At 51.7% G+C, this 24,576-nt stretch overlaps 2 protein-coding genes across 7 annotated transcripts in view; one reads left to right on the top strand and one right to left on the bottom strand.

Annotated features, from left to right (window-relative positions):
* Positions 1-1,376: 1,376 nt before the first annotated feature.
* PEX11G (peroxisomal biogenesis factor 11 gamma) lies at positions 1,377-9,876 on the top strand. 4 transcript variants are annotated; one of them, XM_080940738.1, is made up of 6 exons: positions 1,377-1,474; positions 2,999-3,187; positions 4,969-5,147; positions 5,325-5,502; positions 8,408-8,470; positions 9,301-9,508. In XM_080940738.1, exons 1-6 carry the CDS (start codon positions 1,415-1,417, stop codon positions 9,379-9,381), a joined length of 750 nt encoding a protein of 249 aa, XP_080796864.1. In that variant the 5' UTR covers positions 1,377-1,414; the 3' UTR covers positions 9,382-9,508. The 4 variants fall into 4 exon arrangements, with proteins under 4 accessions (XP_080796864.1, XP_080796866.1, XP_080796863.1 ...); XM_080940737.1 differs by having other exon boundaries at positions 1,468-1,925; XM_080940740.1 differs by lacking the exon at positions 5,325-5,502 and having other exon boundaries at positions 9,301-9,876.
* A 2,101-nt stretch (positions 9,877-11,977) lies between these two features.
* Positions 11,978-24,576, bottom strand: part of ARHGEF18 (Rho/Rac guanine nucleotide exchange factor 18) — a gene marked incomplete at its 5' end in the record, with an annotated part of 90,796 nt that continues 78,197 nt past the window's right edge. For all 3 annotated transcript variants that reach the window (XM_080940650.1, XM_080940652.1, XM_080940651.1), the window contains 11 exons: positions 11,978-14,001; positions 14,087-14,212; positions 15,035-15,368; positions 16,080-16,550; positions 16,679-16,726; positions 16,819-16,875; positions 17,443-17,576; positions 17,906-18,046; positions 19,793-19,978; positions 21,490-21,578; positions 23,364-23,542. In XM_080940650.1, coding sequence (XP_080796776.1) covers positions 13,838-14,001; positions 14,087-14,212; positions 15,035-15,368; positions 16,080-16,550; positions 16,679-16,726; positions 16,819-16,875; positions 17,443-17,576; positions 17,906-18,046; positions 19,793-19,978; positions 21,490-21,578; positions 23,364-23,542 — 1,929 coding nt within the window. In that variant the 3' untranslated portion in view covers positions 11,978-13,837. The remainder of the gene's footprint in view (positions 14,002-14,086; positions 14,213-15,034; positions 15,369-16,079; positions 16,551-16,678; positions 16,727-16,818; positions 16,876-17,442; positions 17,577-17,905; positions 18,047-19,792; positions 19,979-21,489; positions 21,579-23,363; positions 23,543-24,576) is intronic.

The raw sequence follows: 24,576 nt of genomic DNA, 5'->3' as shown, positions 1-24,576 counted from the left end.
ACCCCAGTGACCTCACTGCTTCCCTATATTAGACTTGAGGGAAATCATTCCTTTGCTTGAATCTCTGTCTTTCCTTTTCTAATGGAGCTGTACCCCCAACCTCCCACTCAAAAAACTTTACTCCCTAACCTTTATCTAGCCTTTATCCACCCACCCACTCATAGCTCACCACACTGAGAGGCTTTTCTTGGTCACTTCAAGAATACTCTTCTGTGTGGGGGTCTGTGAATATGCTCAGTAGGCAGAGCATTAGCTTAGCATGCAGAAAGCTCTGGGTTCCCTCCCAGCACTGCACAAACCAGACTCGATGGCTCACACTGTCATGCCAGCCCTTTTGAGGTGGAGGCAGGAGGATCAGAAGTCCAAGGCCAATCCTGGCTACAAACTAATTCAGTTGGAGTCCAGCCTGCACTACATAAGGTCCTGTTTCATAACAAATATGCAAAAATACTTGTGTTTTTCCTCCTCCAAACCAAACGGAACTAAATAAAGTCGGCTGGTTAAAGGGAACCTCTGGTGCCGTGTCTAGATTCATTTGGATCAAACACCTTTAAGTGATCAACTTTTTTCTTTCCTGAAATTGATTATTTTGTAGTTGTACACACAACACACACACACACACACACACACACACACACACACACACACACACAAGTTGTAATCATGGAAACCAGAGGACAGCTTGCCCAGAGTCAGTTCTTACTTTTGACTATGCCAGTCCCAAGGATGGAACCCGTGTCTTCAGGCTGGACCCACTGTGGCATCCTGCTGGCCCCGAGCTCCCTCTAGAACCTCTGCCGCCTGAATGCTGGGATTAAAGGCGTTTGTCCCCTGCTGGGCTCTAATGATACCTTGGAGCCTTGTGCCACATGGCTGTCATCCAGCATTTGGGGGACTGAATACGAAGTGTAAGGCCAGTTTGAGTACACGGTGTGTTTAAGGAATGCTTGAGCTGCGTGAGATTTAAAAAAAATCTAATCACTCTTCAAAGGAAATAAAAATACGTCTGTGTGAAGTACACCAGTCACGGATCCTCAGAACAGACAAGCTGAGAAAGCGGGCACGTGAAGCCCGCAAGTTTAGGAGAAAGCCTTTTGTGTGTGTCTGACAACGTGCTTTTGCTGTCATTTTCTCCCCCACCCCACTCCTGGGCAATGAATTAATTTTTGAATCATTTTGGTTGTGGAGTTAAGCAGTGGTGGAGCGGATTGAAACAGGCTTAGAAGGTCATTCCGGGTGTCCGTGGTCAGGGAGTAAGTAAGTGTCAGCAATACATTTGCAATCTGGGTTCCGTTAGCACGCCTACAAGGCACCAGAACTCGGACAAAGGGCGGGCAGTTGCGCCTGCGCGGACCTTTGGCCCTTTCCGAAAGGAGTTTGACCCCGCCCCAGGTGACGTCACGATCGAGTTGCCATGGATCTGCTGAAAGGTCTAGCTTCCGCGCTGGAGTCCTACAGGGGCCGGGACCGCCTGGTGAGAGGAAGTCTGGGGCCGTGGCGGGACCCGAGTGACCTGGAGTTTGGTCAGGACTCAGAGATGAGGAAAACAGGCCAGAGAGGGTGTCCTAAAGGGACAGGTATCGGCAGGCTGGTGTCTTACATGAAAACTTCCTACCTCAGCCTCCCAAATCGCTGGGATTACAGGGGTGTGCGGTCACACACACAGCTTGAAACTAGTAATTTCTGACAAGCAAATGAAATAATAAAAGATCTGGGACTGAAGCCCACTGCTTTCCTAGTATAGACGAAACCTTACGGGCCCCTGTCCTCAGCACTGTATAAACCAGACAGGTTGGCACAAGCCTGTGATCTCGGCACTCATAATGGAAAGATCATAGTTCAAGGCCAGCCTGGGCTACATGATACCCTGTCTCAAAACAAAAGAAACAGAAGCAAGGGTCGTGAGCCGGCTGAATTTCCGCGCTGTAAGTCTCTTATTGAATGACCTCCTTTCTAAAGTCTCCTAAGCAAATTGCTATTTTGCCTTCTAGACTGCTCTCTCAGTCCTGCTAAAGGCATGACTAGGGCTGCAAGAGCCTTGTGCCCCTAGGGAGGTGGGGAATAGCTTTATTTTGTTTTTTTGAACTGTCATTTCAACCATTGGTGACAAGCTAGCAGCACTCTAATGGGACTCCCCATAGCAAGTCATTTCCCCTCCTCTCTCCAGCCCTTCCCTTCCTTTCCCTCCCCTCCCCTCTTCTGTCTTAAAACAGGACCTTGTTAATGTAGTTCAGATTGCCTATAACTTACCTTAGCTCAGGCTGATCTTGAACTTTCTTGTCCTCCTGCCTCAGCTCCCAAACACTGGCTGGGATGACAGGTGTGCCTCACTAAACCTGGCTGTGTGGCGCCGTTTGAATTTTGATGTCAAGCTCTCAACCTCTTTTGAGCCTAGGATGTTGGCTCAGTTGGTAAAGTGCCTGTATGGTAGGATGCAGGAGGACTTGGTACACCAGATGTTTGCACCCCTCTCTTTTTCTGGAGCTTGGGAGGCGGGAATTCTAATCATGACCACAGTGTCTGGTTAGCCTGGGCTAATGTGAGGCCTCACCTCAAGTTAACAACTACAATAAAGTTACATCTTATTAAAAAAGGAAGAGAGAGAAAGAAGGTTTTAGTTTTGGCCAGGTTTATTTACAGCTGAAGCAGGGGAATGACAGTGACTTGCTGGGCTATGTGGTGAGTGAGGTGAAAGCGAGACCCAGCCTCAGAAACCAAAAGATTAAAAACCTTTCAGGTTGGGTTGGAACTTTGTTGACTCTTAGAACTTTCTGGGTTGTTGAGACTGTCTCAGTAGCCCAGGTTGGCCTTGAACTTGGGGGTGATCCTCCTGCCTCAGTCTCTCAAGTACTGAGAAGTATAGGCCTGAGCCACCATGCCCAGCAACTCTTCCGACCCTTTCCAGGTTCCATCCTAAAGGGCCCGTGGCTGGGGGTGTGTTGGGAATTGCAGCTCAGTCATGACTGGGACCGTGGTAACCGCTTCTGGTCTCCCGCAGATCCGGACACTTGGGTACAGCTGCCAGCTCATCGGTGGGGTCCTAGTGGAACAATGTCCCACCAGGTCCGACGCAGGAAGGCGCCTGCTGGTGGTGTCAGCCCAGCTCAGCCATTGCAGGACTGTGTTGCGACTCTTCGATGACCTGTCCATGTTTGTCTACACTAAGCAGTATGGCCTGGGGACAGAGGTAACCGGGCTAATGGGGCTGTGTGTAGGGAGAGGGGAATAGAACAACCCAAGGAACAAGAGCAGTGGCTCCCGTGGGTGTTCTAGGGGTTTGCTCCAAAGTGCTTCCTACTGGGCGATCTTGCTTTTCTATGGCAGTACTGGCCACAGAACTGGAGTCTTGTACATGTTACTTAAGCAGTTTACTGTGAAGCCACACCCCACTGCTCCTCAGTGGGGGATTCTAGGCAGGGGCTCTGCTGCTGAGCCCACGCTCCCAGCCTCAGCAGGTAGGTCAAAAAGCTTACTGTGTAAAATTGACAACCTGTGTTTAGGTAGGTAGAGAAAACACTCTTGAAAGTTGTCTTTTTGAACCCTCACCCATGCGTGTGCACGCATACACACACACACACACACACACACACACACACACACAGTTCAAAAGTCTCCAGACCGGGGGTGGTGGTCTACACTTGTAATCCTAGCACTTGAGAACTAGAGGCAAGTGGGTCTGAAGTTTGGGATCTGGGTGTGGAGATAGTTCAGTTGCTGAAATCATCGTGTGTCATGAGAACCTGAGTGTGATTCCCCAAGCCCATGGGAAATAAACCATGTGTGGAGGCTCGTGTTTGTAATCCCGCTCTGGAGAGACAACGGCTGGGAGGGTCTTCCGGGGATGCCACTGCGCAGGCAGCCTAGCCTGTTTAGTGAGTTTCAGGACTGTGAGAGAGACAGTCCCAAACCAAAACCAAACCCGTGCAGGCTGCGCAGGTGGCTCAGTGGATAAGGTGCAAGAATGAGGACCTGAGTTCAAATCTCCAGGACCCACATAAATCTCCATCAGGTAATGTCTCTGACTCTAGCATTTCTACAGTGAGGTGAGACGTGGAGACTGGAGAGTCCCCAGAAGCATGAAGGACAGCCTGAGGAGAGGGATGAGGAGAAAGACAAATCCCAATCAAAATGGAAGGCAAGGACTGATGACACAGAGGTTGTCTTCCAACTGCCACACCTGTGCTGTGGACGCATCCACCTATGCTCTCACACGAGGATGCTCACACACTCCCCAAGCTGACACCCCTGACATCCCTATGGTAGAGGACTCACAACTGACCATAACTCCATCTCTAGAGAACCTCACGCTCTTTTCTGGCCTCCAAAAGCACTTGAACTACTGTGCATACAACACACACACACACCCCATAGAGTTCAAGAGCATCCTTAGCTATAGAGTAAGTTTGAGACCACCCTTGGGTATATAAGGCCCTCTGTCTTTAAAACAAAATTCCTAGGGCCAGGCAGATGGCTCAGTGGTTAAGAGAGCCTGTTGCTTAATCATGAGGATCAGAATATGGTTCCTAGCACCCATTTACAGCAGCTCACAAATGCTTCTAGAAGATTCAAGGGAAATCCCATGCCCTCTTCTGGCCCCGGAGGGTACTGCATACATACGGATGTGTTTACATGCTCACCACAAGCTCCAATAAGTAAATACAAATTGAGGAACAGCAACAATAAACTTTGGAGTCTATCCCAGTCAGTCCTCCAGCAGTGTTTGTGGCTGGTAAGAGGCGGTTTTGACAGCTCTTGAGGAGATTGCATTGCTTGAGTTGAGACCCAGTGAGCTGTCCTGTGAGGACAACCAGAGGAAGCCAGGCCTAGGTCTCTTCCTGCACAGCCAGCCGTGGGCTGCACTGCAGACTGTGGTCACGGGGAAGTCCTGTGGTGCCAGAATGGCACCATCCTGAATGGGTAGCGGGGAGGTCTGACTTGCAGGCCTAGCCCCACCTCTCGGTTTCATAGGAGGAGGACATCTTCATCCGATGGTTGTCTGTCCTGAGTAACATGGCTGACCAACTGTATTATCCATGTGAGCACGTCGCCTGGGCTGCCGATGCCAAGGTCCTCCAGGTGGACTCTGCTCGGTGGTGGACACTGAGCACAGCCCTCTGGAGTCTCTCTCTACTCCTTGGAGTTGTCAAGTAAGTGACATCTGCCAGAGGGGCCACCTGAGCTCCCCAGGTGGTGTTACCTCAGCAGAGGCTCAAAAGTTAGCAGGCCTTCCCATATTGGGATTTCCTTCCCTACATTTGTTATTTTTAACTTTGTGTTTGAATATTTTGCCTGTATGTATGTTTCTGTGCACCCTGTGTGTGCAGAGCCCACAAGAAGCCCAGAAGAGGATGTCATATCCTTGGAGCTGGAGTTACAGACAGTTGTGAGCTGCTGTGTGGGGTGCTGGGAACCAAATCCAGGTCCTCTGCAAGAGCGGCCGGGGCTCTCGGCTGCTGCGTCTCCGCAGCCCGTCCCTGCTGTTTGACCCTCTGTTTGTTTCTGGTAAGGTAACTGCTCTAGAAGTTGGATACAGATGGGGTCATTTAAACAGCACGTCAGTTAGGTCACAGTACTAGAGGTCAGACACTTGAAATTAGTTCCATATGGTAAAGTCCATGTGGGGCAAGGCCAGGCCCTTGGGGAGACTCCACAGTGTCTCCACGTTGTCTTAGTCTAGCCAGCCCACATCCCTTTGCTTGTGGCCCCCTCCTTCAAAGGTGGCACCTCAGAGCCTTAGAGTGTGTCTCTGCTTCTGATCCCTCTGCTTCTCTCCTCTTTCCTTCTCTCTCCGCCATCACACACTCTCTCTCAACGGACGCATTTATTTTTGAAAGCTCTTAAAGATTTGACTTCTCATTGCGTTGATGGCTTAGTGCGTATGAGTGCATGTGCCCGAGCCAGAGGAGGAGGCTGGAGTCTGTGGGGCTGGTTGCCTGCCATGTGATCTCCCATGAAGGCTGGGGACCAAATCCACCCTCTGCAAGAGCAGCGCATTTGCTGCTAGCCACCGGGTCTCTCCTCCAGTCCCATTAAACATGAGTTTATAGATTATTTGTGCTTGTGTGTGAGTGTGGTGGTAGTGGGGTGTGTGTGTGTGTGTGTGTGTGTGTGTGTGTGTGTGACTGTGGGGGTGGGGCAGAGGACATGGAACTCTCCTTGTGTTACTCTTTGCTTTTGCCGTTGAGGGAGTGAGTGTCTTGGTCTGAACGCAGACCTTGTGGTTTTGGCTAGTCTGGCAGCCAGCAAGCCTCAGTGGCCCTTCTGTCCCTGCTCCTCGACCTCATTTGGACTACTGGAGTGTGCAATGCCATGCCCAGCTGGCCATGTGGGTTTTGGGGTCAGAACTAAGGTCCTAGTGGCTGTAAGCAATGCTCTTAACCATGGAGCCATCTCCCTTGCTGCTCAGTGCTTGTGTGAACATGCGGAGGCCAGAGGTCAACCTCAGATGGTGTTTTGTATTATTTGATTAAAAATGCCCCTTAAACATTTGTGTGTGGGGCATGTGTGCACCGTGGTGGACAAGTGGGGCTCAGAGAACAGCTGACAGGAGTTGGTCTTTCCGTGAACTATGGTGGGTTCTGGTGCTGGAACTCAGACCCTTAGGTTTTGTGGCAAGCGCCTTTGCCTGCTGAGCCATCTTGCTGGCCCTCCACCTTTTCTTGTTCTTTTTTCACTGGTCTGGGCCTTACCACAAACTTAGCTACTTTGGTTGACCAATGAGCATCACCAGGCACCCCCAGTACTGTTGTTTTTTAAGGGTTAGCTCCCCTTTTACTTTAAAATATTTTTATTTACTTCATTTATTTTTGTGTGTGCTCACACGTGCCACGCATGGTGCCTGTGTGGAGGTCAGATCATTTGTGGGAGGTGTTTTTTCCTTTCCCCATGTAGATCCAGGGGATCAAAGTTAGGTTACCAGGCTTGGCTGTAAATGCCTTTACCCTCTGAGCCCCCTTGCTAGCTCCTTATTTTACTTATTTTGAGCTGGAACTTAACTTCATTCAGGCAGGCTTTGAATTTAGATCTTCCTGCTTCATTTTCCCAAGAGGATGGGACAGCAGGCTTGTGCCACCATGCCTGGCTCTGCCAATTCATTCAAGCCTTTGGATGTGCACTTCTCAGACATGCTTAGATGATATCCTGATATCCTTTCATGAGTATGGTTTCTTGCTGACCACAGCTGGCCTCCAAGGTCCCTTGAGTTTGCTGTCTGCATCCCCGTGCACACTACTGACTGTGTCTCATCTAGAGTGGATACTTGGGCTGAGCTTTAAGTGTACCCTGGGCTGCTGCTTATGGCCTCCTGTCTATCACTGGGCAGGCCCACACCAACCCATGCTGGTGGGATCCAGATTAAGCGATGGGTCTCTCCTGGTTTAGGAATGTGGTTCAGCGTGTATGAGGCCCTGGTTTCCATTCTCAGAAACTGCATAAACCAAATGTGATACATGCCTGCCATCCCAGAACTCGGAACAGAGGATAAGGAAGAGGCAAGGGAAGTCAGGGCAGGGACTCCAGGCAGAGAACCATGGTGACCACTGCTTGCTGGCTCACTTATCGGTGCTGTCACCTGCATAGTTAGGATCCTGGAACCCTGACCAGGGAGGGGAAGAGAACGAGGAAAGGATTGTGACGTGACAGAGACTTGGGTACCTGTTCAGAAAAGTGGGGATCTGGTCTATATAGTGAGTTCTAGGGAAGCCAGGGTTACATAGCAAGATCCTGTCTCAAAACCAAAACCATCCAATGAACCACTACCACCACCAAAAGGAAAGAAAAAGCTGGGGTCAGGCAGGATGCACTAAAGGAGAGGCACCTACTGCTGCTGTACTTGGGAATCTGTTTATTATGTGCAGCACAGGGGGAGTGGAAGCTGCAGGGCTAGTTTTTGTACACAGGATCAATCATTTGTACTCTGATGCCCTAGGAAACCTTTGCAGTCTCTCTTGAGCCTCATCCTTTTGAGAAGCTTTGCCACTCCCATGGGGCTAAGTAATTGGGGTCCTTGACATGGCCATATCCCTGTCAACAATACGCATTTACTCAGGGCGCCTCTTGCTCTCTAGTAAATCACATGACTCCTGCGCCCCATATGCCCACAGGCTAATCTGATCCTTAATCAGGGCCTTCCTCTCGGATGATTCTAGGCTGGGTCAGTTTGACAATTAAAGCTAACTAGGACAGAACCCTAGGCTTTGCCCCACAAAGTGACAAGTCTCTCTTCCAAGGCACAGCTAGTCACTATGCAGAAGGCTGCAAAGCAAGACCACTGCTGGCCAGTCTCAGAGTTCCCCGGACTGAAGGCAGTGAGGCTCTTGCTGTCTTAGCTGCTGTGGGTGGGGAGCTGACCCCACCCCTCCTAGCTTGTCCATGCTCTGACGAGCATCCCTATGTCTCTGTGTTACAGGTCCCTGTGGACAATGTTGAAGCTAAGACAGAAGCTGCGGAGCCCCACGGGCACCTTTGCAAGGTACCTTATCCCAACCTTTCCTGAAGGATGTATAGCGTGCTTACCTCTCTGACCCATGCCCCCACTGAGCTTTGCAGGGCTGATACAGGAACCTTTCCCCTGGAGAATTGTAAAGAGATGTCTGACATTGCCTCATAGGGCACCGATGACAAACAAAAGTATGGTTTAGTCAAATTCCAGCTTGTGGAACCAAACAGAACTTGAGTGTAGGTGACCTCCCAACAGCCGCTATCACTGGAAAGTCTCACTCCAGCATGGGTGACAACTTGATCATAGCTTCATGGTACCTCTATGCAATTAGGATAGACGTGCAGGAGCAGGGCTGGGAGGTGAGAAACTCAGAAGGAAGCAGCTAGAAAGTCTGATGAAGGAAGGTCCAGCGACCCCCCCCCCCCCACCTCTCCATGTATGAGGGAAGGTCAGCAGTCAGCATGGCTGTCAGGTTCAGGGATGGATCACTCCTCGAGAGCGTGTGTGTGTGTGCAATGCATATGGTGTCTCTCTGTTGTGTGTGTGTGATGCTAGTGGTGTCTCTATATGATGTGTGTGTGTGTTCACAGAGCATTGCTTTAGCCTCTAGGTGGGAAGTCCTGCTTTTGGGGGAACTGGTTTGTTAGAATGAGGACTATATAGGCTGAGCCTTCCTGGCTCGGTCTCATAGGAGGGTGGGTGATGTGAAGTTGAGACAACAATCACACTTCCTATACTCTGTGCCCAAGGATTCCGAGTTGTGGAATCCAGGCTGTGGGCCATTCTGTGCTTGTTTTGTTTTTCTGGGGGATATGGGAAGGGCAGGCAATGAGTGACTTTCTCTTCTTTCTTTCCCACAGCCAGCTGCCCAGGAGCAAGCAGAGGGCCATGGAGGCAAGGCTGTGGTCAGAAGTTTTAACTCTACTCAGCAACCTGGCTGATCTGGCAAATGCTGTGCACTGGCTGCCCCGAGGCGTCCTGTGGGCTGGCCGCTTCCCTCCGTGGTTGGTGGGCCTCATGGGTACCATCTCCTCCATCCTCAGCATTTATCAAGCCGCCCAGGCTGGCAGACAGGCTGAGGCAGACAGCCCTTGACGAGGCCCTGGAGTGACAGGCGGAGGACACTGTACTCAATAGGATGCAGATTCCCAGAGTGGGGACCACTGGCCAGGGGTGCATCCAAAATTGCGTACTCTGGTGCTGGCCCCTGGGTGGGGTGGGGCTGAAATGAAATCTTCCCAGCCCAGCTAGGGTTTCAGGGGAAGCTGCTCCTTTGGAGAGAGGGGGACACATGAGAACCTCAGGGCTCCCAGAGCCAAGGCCAGGCTTGCAAAGTCCCAGGAGGACAGGACTAGAACCTCCCACCTGCTGGCTTGCCCAAAGGTGAGTGGGAGAGACATGTCGTGCCTTAGGTCGGGCTTTGGCAAAGCTGGAATATTGGAATGTCTATTAAATGTCTTGGTATGGCGCCAGTGTGTATATGAGGTGATTAGAGCAGTCCCACTCTGGCCTTCCCCCTCTGGGCCTGTGTCACACGGTTTGCACTCCCAGGTGCACTGAACACGAGTGGGAAACCACTTATCTCTGTTCCACCCCTCCACCTACTGGCCTCTCATTATCTGCCTGACCTCTGCCCATTGAGCCCAGGACTAGGACCGAGTTCTACACTTCCTGCAGTTCTCAGAGGAAAACTGTAGGTTGCTGCCTCCAGGAAGGCCACACCTAAATGAGGAACCTCAAGGGCCAGAGAGTCCCTATTTAAGCTGGGGTCAGGTCATGGTTGCTGGCCTCTCTGAAGACGTGTAGATAGATTTGTGTCCTATATCAAAGAGACCATGGTAGGTTGGGCCTTTTCTTTGTTTTAAACTGAAGTGTTTATTACATTTTAGTGTGTGTGTGTGTGTGTGTGTGTGTGTGTGTGTGTGTGTGTCACAGCCCCCACTGTCCATGTCCTGGGGACTGAGGTCAGTCTGTTAGGCTGGGCTGCAAGCGCCTGTACTCATGGGGTCAGTTCACCCGTATGGCTTCTAATCTGAAAGCCAAGAGTGTTTGAGACTCTGGGCCCAGCCTAGGAGACAGCGGCCTTTGAGCTTCACATGATACTGACCTTCTGTGTTTGTGTTCTGAGACAGTCCTGCTGCATAGGTAAGGCTGCTTTTCGAGTACGGAAGTTCCTTTTCCTTCCCTTTCTCCCCTCCCTACCAATTTTTGGTACTAAGGATGTGCTCTACCGTCAAGATACAATGCCTTCTAACACACCCCCATTTCTTGGTGTTGGCCAAAGTTCAAGAAACTTTTTTTTTTATAAGAAAGACAGGTGGTTGTGGACCACTAGGATACTAGAACCACTTGGGGTAGTGGGGTAAAGGGCCCCAGCAAAGCACTCCATCCACCCTTTGGCTTGTAGGTACCTGTGCAGGGCTCACGGGTAGGCCAGCATTGGCTCCTATCTGGTGGTCCCACCTGCTCTAACTTTCAAGGCTATCAGGCTATCAGGTTGGGGTCCTGGTATCTGTTCCCACCTGAAGATTGAGTCCATGAGGCCCTCAGAGCAGTGCCTTACCTAGTCACCTAGCCAGGGTGCCAGGAAGACAGAGGCTGAGCGTGTGGTCCAAGCCTTGCATGGGAAGACCTCTGACATTAACTAGACATGGAACAGAAGGACAGAATTCCAGAAAAGGCAGCTCACTCGAGTGGTCAGTGGTTCTGGATGGGATGGAACTAAGATCTCAGATGTACTAGCCAAATCCTCCATTCGTGCACTCCAGTCCCCACGATCGCTTATTTTCTGTGTCTGAGACAAGGCCTTATTTGGTCAGGTTGCCTTGAATTTACTATGTAGTCAAGAATACTTGAAACATTTTTTGAGACAGGATCTCACTATGTAGCCTTGGCTGGCTCCAAACTCATAGCAGTCTGCCTGTGCCCCTTGACTGGTGGCATTAAAGATGTGTACTCAACTAAACTTTTAATTTTCAGACAAGACTTGTGTATGTGCCCTAGTGTATGTATGTACCACATGCATGCCTGGTACCTATGGAGATTGAGTCCCCTAGATCTGGAGCACCCAGTGCTCTTAAACACTGAACCACCTCTCCAGCCCCCAGATCTTAAATAAAGTGTGAACGCAGGTGTGCGTAAAAGCCAGAGGACAAATGTAGGTTCCAGCAGCTTGAGACAGGGTTTCTTCATCGTTTACTGTTGTGTGCATCAAACTAGCTGGCCTTGAGCCCTCTCTCCAACCCCTCCGAAAGCTTCCAATCCTCTGCCTCCTCCTCCTGAGTGCTGACACTGCGACTGTGTACCACCACGGCCAGCTGGAAACAGAACGCAGGGCTTCATGTATGCTTGGCGAGCGCTCCTCCCCTGACCACAGCCTTGGCTCTACTCACAGCACGGGCTCACCTTCCACATTCATGTTCCTTATCAACAAAACCTCGGCAGGGGACAGCTCCTTGAGCTGCATCCCCAACCCCAAAGAAGGTCTGCTTCAGCCCAGGGTCCTTTGGATAATTTTATTGCTAGAATCTTGTAAGTTCTAGGGTGGTTCCGGAACACCCCGTTGCCAGGATGCCCTGTCATCACTGTGAAAATAATCAAGGGCAGGCGAAGACCTCAGTCAACCTCAGAGACTGAACGCTGCTGGCCCACCATCTCTACAAAGGAGATCTGCCAGGAAGGAGCCCATGGCTGCTGGTGACAGATAACAGATGACAGCGTCCCACTGTGTCCAATCCACAGCTGAGGGCCACCTGGCCAAGTGGAAACCATTTGAACTTCCAAATCCAAAAAAAATCCCATGGTGTATGATGGTGAGCCCACCCAGCTCTGGAATGTTGGGTACTGGAATGTTCTCTTCACAGAGTGGGAACTTAAAAGTCAGCTTTCCTAAAGTGCTCTGATCCATCTCAGTACAAAACCCCACAAAACACTGATGAGCAACATGGAACAGTGAGGTCTGGCAGATGTAGATACACTCTGGACACAAGACAGAGACAGGAACGGAGTAAGAACTGTTCAGGGCTGGGGTCCACAAGCCTAGGGATGAGGGATAAGAGGGGCCCCACACCACTCCTGGCATTCTGAAGCCATCAGAGACCACCATATTCAGCACCCTGTTGCCTACCAGCTGTTGGACTCTTGGCAACCACATCCACAGTCGCTCCCTGAGCTTATGAGTGCTCAAGCCTTGTCTCTGGAGGTCTCTCTTGCTCATGCCAGCAGCCTCTGATGCTTCCCTGTTCCACAGTGGTGGGGGTGGCCTGGCTGTCTGCAATTAGGTATCACAGGGCAGGGCTCTTGGTAGTGGATCCTTAGGATGCTGGGCTCTGGAGACTGACTTGTCCTTTCTGGGACTAAGAACTATCAGTGTAGGACTTGGTCCTGCCTGTTAGTACTTCAGGGCAGCATGTAGCAAGGAAACCTGGATTCGGAATGCTTCTGGACCTTGGCCAGGTCTAAATGATCTGGAAACAAGACAAGACCGGTATCCCGACTCCTGCATAGGCCTTGAGATGGTACCAAGATGGCCATCTGTGGTTACTCACTGGCAATGTCACTAGGCCGTTCCTCCACATGTCCCTGAATGTGTTAGCTCTGCTTTTCTGGCAGGACACTGAAGGGACCGGGGAAAACATGTTCATTTCACAGCGAGCAAACATTGTCTAGAATATGTGCTGCCCTGCCAAACCTGCGTTGTGCCTCTCAGACAAGGTGGATGGGAGGACATGGGAGACGCCCCCTCAGAAGCAGAGTTGGGAAAACCCCAGCCTACTACAAGGAGTGACAGTTGGTAACCCCCTCTTCAGATTGATTGCTGAACCCATAGTTCCATGGGTTGCCCGGGGTTACCTGAATCTCGCCAACCCTGTGGTCCTCTGTAGTTACTCAGTTTACTTACTGGTCAAGGCTGTGGCCAGGGCCAGTGGCTGCTTTGGAAGTGGAGACTCGCTGGCCTCTGGGTGATTCTAGTGCCTTCTGGTGCATAATGACTCAGTTCCATCCAGAGATTCCTGGGGGTATGGAGTCTGGCCCTGGAGCTGGTGTCCTCTCAGACCTGCTGCTCTGTTTCCTGGCTCCCCAGCTTTGTACTTTCTACCTCTGGTTTAAAATAGCTCTGTGGCTTAGTTGGGGTTCCACCTTCAACTTAAAATAACTTGGTTTGAGCGCATGTGTGTGTAAGTATGTATGTTCAAGGGGCTACCCACATTTTACCACTAAATCTAGGGAGAGCTGTGAGACTCAAGATACCATCTGGGCAATCTCAGGTGAGCAAGAGCCTGGCTGTGCTTGTGCAGGGGAGAGGGGCTGGCCAGACAGGACAGTCACCCACGGGATCCCCAGAGACGTAAAGGGTTATCAGGACAGAAAGGGGCCTGCTCTTGGGGCCATGGCCCCTCAGAAGAAGATGACATCTTCCTTGCCAACTTCTTCTGAGGTGGTGACTGGTGTGGTTGGCAGCGAGGGAGCTGGGGAGGCAGGTGGCAGTGATGTGCCCACGAACTTGAAGGCCTCAGGGGGTGTGGCAGCTGGGGCCGGGCTTGGGGCTGAGGAGCAGGGGTCTGGAAGAGAGGTGGGGGTGGTTACAGGAGTGTCAGAAGCCACCTCAAACAGTGAGCAGCCCCAATGGCCAGTGGCTGGGCTCACCTGGGGCAGGTGCAGATCCATGGGTGGCAGGTAGGACGGGACTCAGCGAGCGGCGGTTTCGCGATGCATTCTCATCCTTTCCTATGAGCTTGTTGAGGAGCAGCTGCTGCTTCAGGTCGAAGGATGCTGGAAGAGGGAAGGTGCTTGAGCCTGACTCTATGCCCTCCGGTGGGGGTGGGTCTCCCCTACTCGTACTTCCTCACGGGCAGCCAGGTAAGTATTTTGAAAGGTGGCATGGATTCTGCTTATGGAGAAGTCCCACAGCACCTTCTGTGTCAACAGGGATAGGGAACCTCTATGGCCTGCCCTGTGTCCCGGCTGGGAAGTTCTAAGTAAATGAGCATGATGTGGTTTTGTCAACCACACAACCTGGGACAAAGGTTTCAGTGAAGGAGCTTCTACATCAGGCTGACCTGTGGGCATATCTGTGGGGGTCTGTTCTATATGCCTCAATCAGTGTGGAAGACCCAGCCTGGGGCTCCACCATTTCTTAGGTTTAGGCCCTGGTTTGGATAAGAGTGGAGAAAGCTGGCTGGACACTAAGCATACATGCATTCATTCCTCTCTGCTCCTGACTGGATAGGACTGGATAGGGCTGAATAGGACTGGATAGGACTCGACAGGACTGGATAGGACTGGACAGGACTGGGTAGGACTGGGTAGGACTGGACAGGACTGGCTGCCTCAAGCTTTCACTGCTGCCGTGACTCCTCACAATGATGGGCTCAGACCTGGAACTATGGGTCAGGACATTTTGTCACAGTGGAAACGCAACTGGACAAATGAACTTCTCTGCCTTCTTGCCCATGCTGGTGCTTGGTTATCTGCCTCCCTGTCCGAGGTCTGCACTTCAGTTCTGCTGCTGGGACAGAGGTCCACTGGGAGGGGTGTGCTGCTTCTCTGTATGCTGTAGGGGTCCTTGAGCTTTGGGGGCGGGGTGCAGCTCACCTGAGCTCTCCCAACGCTGGGAACCCCTGCTCTTGCTGCTCTTATCCTTGCCACCCTTGGTGGAGGCAGCCAGCTTGGTGGGGATCTGCTGCTGCACTGCTGTCTGCCTCTGGATCTGATTGGTGGCACTGAGCAGCTGGATGGGCACATCGCTCTTGGCTGGCCGGCTCTCGGCAGGCGCACTGTCCCAGCGGGCCACCTCGGCCCGCTCTACGTACTCAGGTCCTGTGCTGTGCAGCAGCATGCTCCCTTGGGTTCCTGGAGCTTTGGCTGGGGCCAAGTGTCCCTCCAGCCCATTCCCATTGAAGCTGGGAGGGTGGCTCGCAGGCTGGGCCTGAAAGTAATAGAAGACATATCCTATTGCTGCTAAGCCTGCTGGTGGCTATTAACCCACACCAGGCTTCCCAGCTTTTTGGTGGCTTTGGCTTGGGGAGGACCAAACAAGGCTATTAAATGCTCAGAGATGAATGGGTGTTGTCCACCCAGCTCTGGGTCCAGTTTGCAGCCGGGAAGGTCTATTCTTTCATCCAAAGTTGCTTCTGGTGACTGACAGTTCTTGGGGCACATCAGCATGTGTATACCCACACTGAACCATATGGTCACACTGAACCATATACATGCCCGTGCTCCCCCCACCTCACAAATATGGCCACACAATTTATATTTGAATTACTCAGAGAAACTTTTCTTTTTGAGACAGAGTCACTCTATTTAGTCCTGGCGTCTTGGAACTCTATGTAGACCAGGTTGGCCTAAAACTCGGAGATCCACCTCTGCATTCCGAGTGCTTGGATTAAAGGCATGTAACATGCTCAAGGGTCTCACATAGCCCAAATGGTCTTGATCTTGCCTATATAGCCAAGGGTGTTCTAATTCTCCTACTTTTACTTCGTTAGTGCTAGGATGACAGACCTGAGCATTTTATAAACACACACACAGTGTACACAGTGCTGGGGTTGGAACTAGAGGCTTCATGCACACTAGGCAAGCACAAAATCAAGCCACATTTCCAGCTTAGCGGGTTTGGCCATACAGGCCCACTAACCTCTGCCAAGACCTCTGGGGGCAGTGCCCCTGGTACAGTGTTCTGTTTCTTGAACTTGCGCAGCTGCTCCAGGCGCTCACGTTCACGGTCCACTGCCCGCTGGGCCTCGCGTAGACGCTCCAGATCGTGCTGGTAGGCCTGGCGCTGGCGCTCCAGCTCTGTGCGCTCCTGGTCGAGCCGCTGGCGCAGCTGGCGCGCCTCGCCCTCTCGCTCCTGCAGTCGCGCCCCTGCCAGCTCCAGTTCCTGCTGCTGGCGTGCCCGCTCCCGCTCCCATCGCTGCTGCTCCTGGCGCAGCTGGCTTTGCAGCTTCTCCACACCCGCGCGCTCCTCACGCTGCTTCTCGAAGTTGCGTTGCCGCTCTTGCTCTAGAAGCAGGTTCCCACGTGTTGACTGCAGCCGGAACTGCTTCTCGCGCTCCTGGATGGCCATTCTTTGCATCTCCACATAGCTATCCTGTTGAGCGATGACTGCCTGGGGACAGGGACGGGGGTGGGGTGGGGGGTGGGGGGGAAGTGTCTGATGAGAGTCATGCACTTGGTTAGTCCCAGCCAACCAGCAAAGGGCAGGAGTGGCCAGTCCCTCCCTGATGCTACAGGTACCTGGAGACTAAGAAGCAACTGCGACAGTGTCTGGACCCGGTGGACCAGCTGCAGAGAGAAAGCCAAATGGATCTACCTGATGATGGTACATAGGGCATGTGGGCATGCTGTCCCTGTGGGAGATGGACCAGGGGCGGTACCTCGGATTCCAGGACAGTGGGCAGACATGAGCTACTCTCTGCGCTAGGCACCTCCACCTATTAAGACAAAAATGACAATATCAGATGGGATCTGAACCACCACAGCTCATCACGGGAGGAGACAAGTTCTTTGCGTAGGACAGAGAACTCAGTGCAGGGCTGTGACTATGTGGCCATCTGATGTATGCTTATCTGAGAGTCTGGAAAACGAAGGTGTGGGGAAGCCTGGGAGATGGGTGGGTGGGTGGCTGACGCCAGCTCTACAGTAGGGTGGCCTTGGAAGTGAAGCTTGTGTGGCTACTCATGTAATAAATACATGTCCAGTTCAAGTTTCAGACAGCTAGGGCAGGCAGTTTTAGCCTCTGGAAACCTCAGCAACAATGGATGGGTGGAGGGAAGGGCCAGTCGGGTACTGGCAGATACTCTGGATAGTATGTGGAACCCATGTGAGACTTTGGGCCTGATGCAGTTGGTGACCATCCTCCCCTCTGCCTCCTTCCCAAGTCCCCACCTACCATTCCCAGGTGTCTGCAGGAGTAATTTTGAAGGCTGTCATGCTAGCGGGCACTATGTCAACATGGGCTGTCTTTACCCATGCAATCAAAATTACCAGAAGCCACTTACATCCTGTGGCGATTCCTCGCAGCAGCCACTGGGGGTGGTGTTGTCACAGGGCTTGGAGTCTGGGCTGCTAGCAGGCCCCTGCCAGTCTTGGGGCTTGGGGTCACTGTTGTACACCTTCCTTTTAAAGCTGCCACCTGGAGACCCCAAACAGATCACAAGGGATGCTATGAATCCCACAAGGCTTGGGATCAGCTTCCTTTGAGCCCAGCCCATGTAATAAACGCAGGCTAGCGTATTCCTGGAGGCCTGCTACAGAGTCCTGCCTTTGTAGTGCAAAGCCCACAATACCCAGAAGGCTAAGCAATGTTCTCGGGAATTATACCTCCAGCTCTGGAGAGATAACTCAGCCATTACAAGCTAAGGCTCACAACTAGAATTTCAGGAAGTTATGCCACACAGGACACTGGATCTGCCACTCACAAGCTTCCCGAGGTACAGCCTCAGAGGAGAGTAACATGCTTACCCTTGCTGGGGCTGCCCACACTGTCATAGCCCCCGAAGGTCTCAGCCCTCCGAGGCAGGCCTGTAGAGACACCTCCCTCTTCCGCTTGGCTGCTGTTGCTGCTGCCTAGGCGCCGGCAGATCAGGCTCTGGATGCCCTCAACTGTGAGGGAGAGGTGGGTGAGATGAGTCAGCAGGTGTGTGTGGGGGGTTATACTACAGGTATCAGGGGAGCCCAGACCCGAGCAAGGAGCAAATGAGGCAGTGAGTGCTGAGAGGTAGGGTCCACACCACTACCTCGGCGTAAGCAGTGCTGAAGACAGAACTCAGCGTTAGGCAAGTACTCTGACAACAGAGCCCCATCCTGAGCCATCATCCTCAGCATCTAAGGGAGAGGCGATCAGGCAGCCACTGGGTTTGAAATAATTCACCTTGGAGGCAGGCTCCTTAAGATTCAGAAGGGAGGCTTGTTAAGACATGAGAAGTCAACAATGTACAAGTCTCAGGTTTTGAACACTGAAGCTTACTAAAGGTTATATACAGAAAGAACTGCTGGGGCAGCAGAGACTCTGTCCAGCTAACTTCCCCTGCAAACCTTGAAGAGGGCTTCAGGGTCCCAGCTTTCATTAGTCACCACCTAGGCTGGGGTAGCTTCGGTGATACCTTTTGAGTTGTAAGCAATCCCTCACTCCTGCTCCTTCCTGTAAGTGACCCAAATGAGCTTACTGATTCACCAAGTTGGACTGGCGTTGTTACCTGGGCCTGTCACCAGTCCCGTGTGGGCCCAGGGGTGTGATGTACCACCAGTCCTTACCTAGATCTAGTAACAGACACACGCTAAATGAAGAGCTACACGAGGGCTGCCCATGAGGGTAGGAGTGGTCTACATACCCTTCAACGGCCTGCTACTATTTCAGACTCTAGCCAGGCGAAGAGGCAGGGACAATATTCCCAGCCCAAGTGCAAGATTTGTCAGTGTCACTGGAGGCCAAGGACAACAGTCTCAGAAGACACGGGTGAGAGGGCAGAGCAGGTGTTGCTGGAGAGAGCAAGACACCCATGGGGTCTCTGCTAGTCTGTGCAGGCAAAGAAAGGGTGGAGCACTCTGCCTTGCTGGTGGAAGACAGTCATTAAGCACTGGTTGCCCACCGTGCTCGACTGCCTGGGACCCTGGTGGCTGCAATGGTGCTGCGAGGTGCTCTTGTGGCAGTAAAGGCTCCCCTTACCAGGCCTAGCTTTGAGGCTGGCAGAGGTGTCTCTGCACGGTCAGGCTCGAGCTGCGTGGGGACAGCAGGTGATGTATACCCCATGGTTTAAGCCTGCAAGCCTGCCAGAGCTAGAGGTAAGGTTCTGGCCTAAGGTTAGGATGCATTCTGGACTCCAGAAGTCCCTCAAAAAAGCATATGTATTTTTCTGAGGATATTAGCAGAAGAGAAGGGATACCTGTATCAGGAACTTATTTTACTAACAAAAATCTAGATTACATTTTATTGACTGATTGACTATGTGTGTGTACACATGCGACACAGCACACGTGTGGAGATCAGAGGACGACATGCATTTGTCTAAGTTGGTTCTCTCCTTCTACCACGTGGATCTCTAGGACTGAGCTCAGGCTGCCGTGTGTGGAGCTTAGTACCCTTACCCGCTGGCCATTTCCTAGGCTCAAGCTTTATTTCCCCACCCTCACCCCCACCCCCCAATACAAGGTCACCTAGGGAATGTTTATTGAGAAAGTGCTTAAAGGATTTGGGTAGAGCTTAGCTGTGGAGCCACTCACATGCTGGATTCCATTCCCTGGATTATACAACTGACGGTGGGCAGCAGGGTACTGGGCCTGGCTTTGGTCCCCCAGGTAGCCAGCCCACCCGGAGTACCATAACCTAGCTCGGCGGGGCGGCTGACTTACTCTCACTCATGGCCGACCTGAGAATCTGCTCCCCCCGCAGGGTCTCAGAGGGGTCTCCTCCTCCTCGGAAGAGGCCTCGGTACTGGGCTGACTCATCCAGCCCGCTCAGCTGAGCCATCTCCAGGTAGATCTGCTGTTTCTCCAGAAGGCTCTGGGCAATCAGCTGGTCTTTCAGGCTCAGTCGCTCTACAGGAGAACCCAGAGGTGATGGTCAGTCAGCCTTAGGGACCTGCCCTCGGAGTCAGGCTGAGGGTGGGGCCCCCATCTGTGCCCTCAAAGGCTGACTCCCTGTCTTCCCTCCAACACCACTAACTTTGCAGTGTGGTCCTATCCTCTTGACTGCTCCCCTTATCCCCACTGTGAACACCCAAGTGGTGAGCAAGCCCTGTACAGCTAGGAGTCTGGAATAGAAAGCCTTAAGAAAAAAAAAATTAAGAACAATTTATTCCATTTATTTGTATACGTCTGTGGGCACACACGTGTATGGAGGTCAAAGGACACCTTGTAGGAGTCGATGCCCTCTATTCTGTGGGACCAGGGGATTGAACAGGATCATCAGGCTTGGCAGCAAGGGTCTACACACTGACCCATCTTGCCAGTCCGGTTTGTTGGAGGTGGTGTTACTTGTTGTTTAAACATTTAGTTGCTGGGCAGGGTGGTGCATGCTTTTAATCCCAGCACTTGTGAGGCACAGGCATCTCTGGTCTACAAAGTGCAGCCAGGATCACATAGAGAGACCCTGTTTCAAAAAACCTCCCAAATTATTTATTTGCGAGTATGAGTGTGCACGAATATATCTGTGTGTGCACATGCTTGAAGGCCAGACAGGGATGTCCGGTGTACTTCTCTGTCATTCTGCCTGTTCGTCTGAGGCAGGGTCTCTCCTCAGAATGGGGGTTTTGCTTCCCCAGCTATGCTGTAAGCCAGCCAGTCCTGGCAATCCTGAACTCTGCACGTTTCAGACACGCCACTACGTGTGTGCATAGGACATCTATCTGGCTGCTTCTGTAGGTGCTGGGTCTGAACTCTGGCCTACATGGTTATGTAGCAAGTACTTTTAACTGCTAAGCCATCTCTCCAGCCCCTGTTCATTTTGCTGAGATAGGATTTTATTCCCCCCCATCCACCCCCAAGGCTGGAGCTTCCCCATGCCTTGGCCACCCAAATACAGCCATGCCACAGATTGTCAGGTTTACTTGCTAAGCTGTCCTGTCTGCCCAGAAAACAGGTGTTTATTGACTAAGTTTTTGTTTTTGAGGCACTGTCTTGCTATGGGTTCTTGGTTTACTTGGTAATTTCTGTATAATACAGGCTGACTTCAAATTCCCACCAATCTTCCCACCTTGGCCTCTTGGTTTCTGCCTCCCAAGTAGTGGGAGTGAAGGCGCACACCATTGCACCCAGCTCCATTTTTTAAATGTGCTGTTTTATTTTTATACTTTTGCTTGTTTGTTTGGTCTTTAGCTCTGGCAAGCTTTGCTCACCACATAGCTGAAGATGCCCTTGAACTCCTGACACATGTCCCTGTGTATGTGGTACTGGTGCTGGAACCCAGGGCAAGCTAGTCAACCCCTGCTGAGCCACATTCCTGGCCCTGAACTGCATTCTTAAGAATGGGCGAACCTTATGGTGTGTGCGCTAAGCCTCAATGAAGTGACAGAAACTTGATGTAGACCCATGGCGCTGCCCCCTCTTACCTTGAAACTCCCGGAGTTTCATGTTTCGGGCTTCAGCCATCTTTTTCTCCTCAGTCTCGCTGAAAACATCCTCCTCCTCATCAGGACAGCTGCAGGGACAGGGGACAGTGCCATCAGTGTCTCGTGGGTTACCTGGTCTGACACCAGCACTGCAGAGCATCCTCTTTCTGACCCTTTTATGTTGTCGAGATGACTTGGGGGATAATGGAGCCCTAGATCTAGATGGGACTGTCTCAGCAGTATAGGCAAAGAAGGGCAGAGGACACCCAGTGTCCTCTTCTGTCCTTGGTGCCTGAGTTCTGTCCCCAGGATCTACTTGATGGAGAATAACTGACTGTCAAAAGCTGGCCTCTGACCTCCACTTGCCTGCCACAGCTGACCTCCCAACAAGAAAATGTAATTATGAAAAAGTCTTCCGAGGCAGGCCCGTATTAGCTACAAAAGGGCTCCTCCACTGACCTACAACCCCACCCTGCATTTCTGATTTGTTCTGTTTCTGTGTAGCCCTGGCTGTCCTAGAGCTCCTTCTGTAGATCAGGCTAGCCCTGAGCTCAGGATCTCCCTGCTTCTACCTCTCTGGGTATGGGGATTAAGGAATGGTGTGTGTTTTGCCATTTAGAGACAACGGACACCGCACATCATCCCAGGGTAGCCTTGAATCTACTGTGGTCAAGGATGATGTTGACTTTCTGATCTTCCTGCCTCTACTACTCAGGTTCTAGAATGACAGGCACGCACCATCAAACTGAGCTTTGTGCACACTGGGTAAACACTCTATTAGTAATGAATCATAGCCCTAGTCCTGCACTTTTATGGGGGACTTCGACTGGAGGAAGAGAAGGGAAGACAAGGACAATCGACAGCACATGACGGTTCTCAAAGGGGTGACTTGCAATCCTTCTGCCTCAGGTTCCTGATGAGTACAGGCATGTCTGACTTCTCACTGAAGCTCAGCTTCTTGTATACCTTCCTTTAAAACTATTTATTATTGTATTTAACTTATATGTGTGTGCACATGCCTGTAAAAAGATATTGGATCCCATGAATTAGCATCACAGACAGTTGTGTGCCACCCTATGTGGGTACCTGGAATGTAACAGGTCCTCTGCAAAAGTAGTAAGCACTGTTAGCCCCTGAACTATCTCTCCAGCCCCTCACATACAGGTTTAAAATGCCCAGCTGTGCACGGAGGTGGCTGTCGGGCACTGGAGGCTCTGGAACACTCAGTAAAGTGACCGAGCATGGTGGGAGTGTGGCAGGAGGCTGGCTACAGCCTTCCATGCCCACGGGTCAGGAAGCCTCGTTCAGGCGAGTGGAAGAGAACAGGCACTGGGCCAGGATCTGGAGGTCACTCGGCTCAAGAACCAGAGACAGGACATTGCAACATGCTCCAACAAGGCTGGCCTCAAGCCGTTTGTCTGAGTGGCCCACAATAAAGGTCCAAGTGAGAACTGCCTGGCCTCTCATTTCCTGGGTACGGAGATATCTAGGCCATTTCAGCATCACTGACAGGCTGCTGTTATTAGGAGGAGGAGTAGACTCCATGAGGTCATTTATGAGGAGTGGTAGATGCTGGGTTCTCACTTAGCACTCACGAAGCTTAGGTTCCATCCCTGGCATTGCACACACTGGGTATGGTGGTGTATTCCTTTCATCCCAGCACCTGGGAGGTGGAGGCAGGAATAAGGGTCATCATTGGCTACAAGGTGAGTTGGAGCAAAGCCTGGGCTACATGAGACTATGTCTCAAAATCAGCCACCGACCCACTACCCAGCCAACGAACCAAGTGGTCTGTCTGGGAGGTCAAGCTCACAAGTCAGTGGCTTCTCAAACCCGAGAGCATGAACCAGGCAGGAGACCCCGGCTTGTCTCACCTCTCCACGGCTCGGCGGATGTGGGCCATCCAGATGTTCCTGTCCTCTTTGGAACTGGTATAGATCTCGTACATCTCTGGCCCCTGCATGGAGGTGCTGATCAGAAACATGGCCTTCTCCTCGTTGGCTACCTCTCTCACAATGAGCTTTTGCAGAGAGATGACGGATGGCTTTGAGTCCTGCATGGAGGAAGGTGATGGACACTGTTGTCTTGCTATATCCAGTTGACACTGGAATCCTGAGTCTGGAGAGAAGGCTGGTATAGAGGACCAAGAAGGAGCCATGCCGACTCCCGGTGTGTGTACACATCTGCACGGAAGGCAGAGGATCATCGTGGCTGCTGTCTTACTTTGGCTTCTGAGACAACGTCACAAGTGTGCTTGGTAATCTTGCTGGGAGGGTGGCGATGAGCCCCAGGTGTCTGCCTCCCTAGCACATGGTTACAAGTGTGTGCCACCACACCCTACTTTTTTGTTCTGGTCTTCAAACACTGAGCTGTTACGCCAGCACAAAGCAGAAGTGGTTTGCGAACTAGAGACTGTTTTTAGGCCTTAAACTCACTGTGAAACCCCACTGGCCCCAAACTTACAGTCATCCTGCCTCAGCTTCTTAAGTGTTGGGATTTCAGGTGTGCACCATCATGCCCAGAAAAGGCACCACCTTCCACCCCTTCCTCCCTCCTTCCCTCCCCGTCTTTCTCTCTAAGACAAGGTTTCTCTGTGTAGCCCTGGCTGTCCTGGACTCAGTCTGTAGACCAGGCTGGCCTCAAACTCACAGAGATCCTCCTGCCTCTGCCTTCCAAATGCTGGGATTAAAGGCATGTGCCACCACATTTGGTCTTTTATTATTAATATTTTTTAACATTGGTTCTGTGTGTATGTGCACATGGTCTTGTGGAGACCAGAGAACAACTTGTAGGAGTTAGTCCTCCGTGTGGGTTCTGGGTACTGAACTCAGCCCAGGTCATCGAGCTTCTCAGAAAGCACCTTTGCCCGAAGGACCATTTGCTGGCCCCAAAAGTCACACCTTAGGTAGTGCTATGAGTTAAATTTACCTACACACACACACACACACACACACACACACACACACACACACACACACCCTCTCTGGTTTTATGAGACAGTGCTTCCCGTATAGCTCTGGATGTCCTGGAACTTACTCTGTAGACCAGGCTGGCCTCAAAATTTACTTGCCTCTGTCTCCTGAGTGG

The sequence above is a fragment of the Micromys minutus genome, assembly GCF_963924665.1.
Source record: "Micromys minutus genome assembly, chromosome: 29".
Lineage (NCBI taxonomy): Eukaryota > Metazoa > Chordata > Mammalia > Rodentia > Muridae > Micromys > Micromys minutus.
The sequence above is the reverse complement of the archived record's forward strand: the minus strand, read 5'-3'. Positions and strand labels throughout refer to the sequence as shown.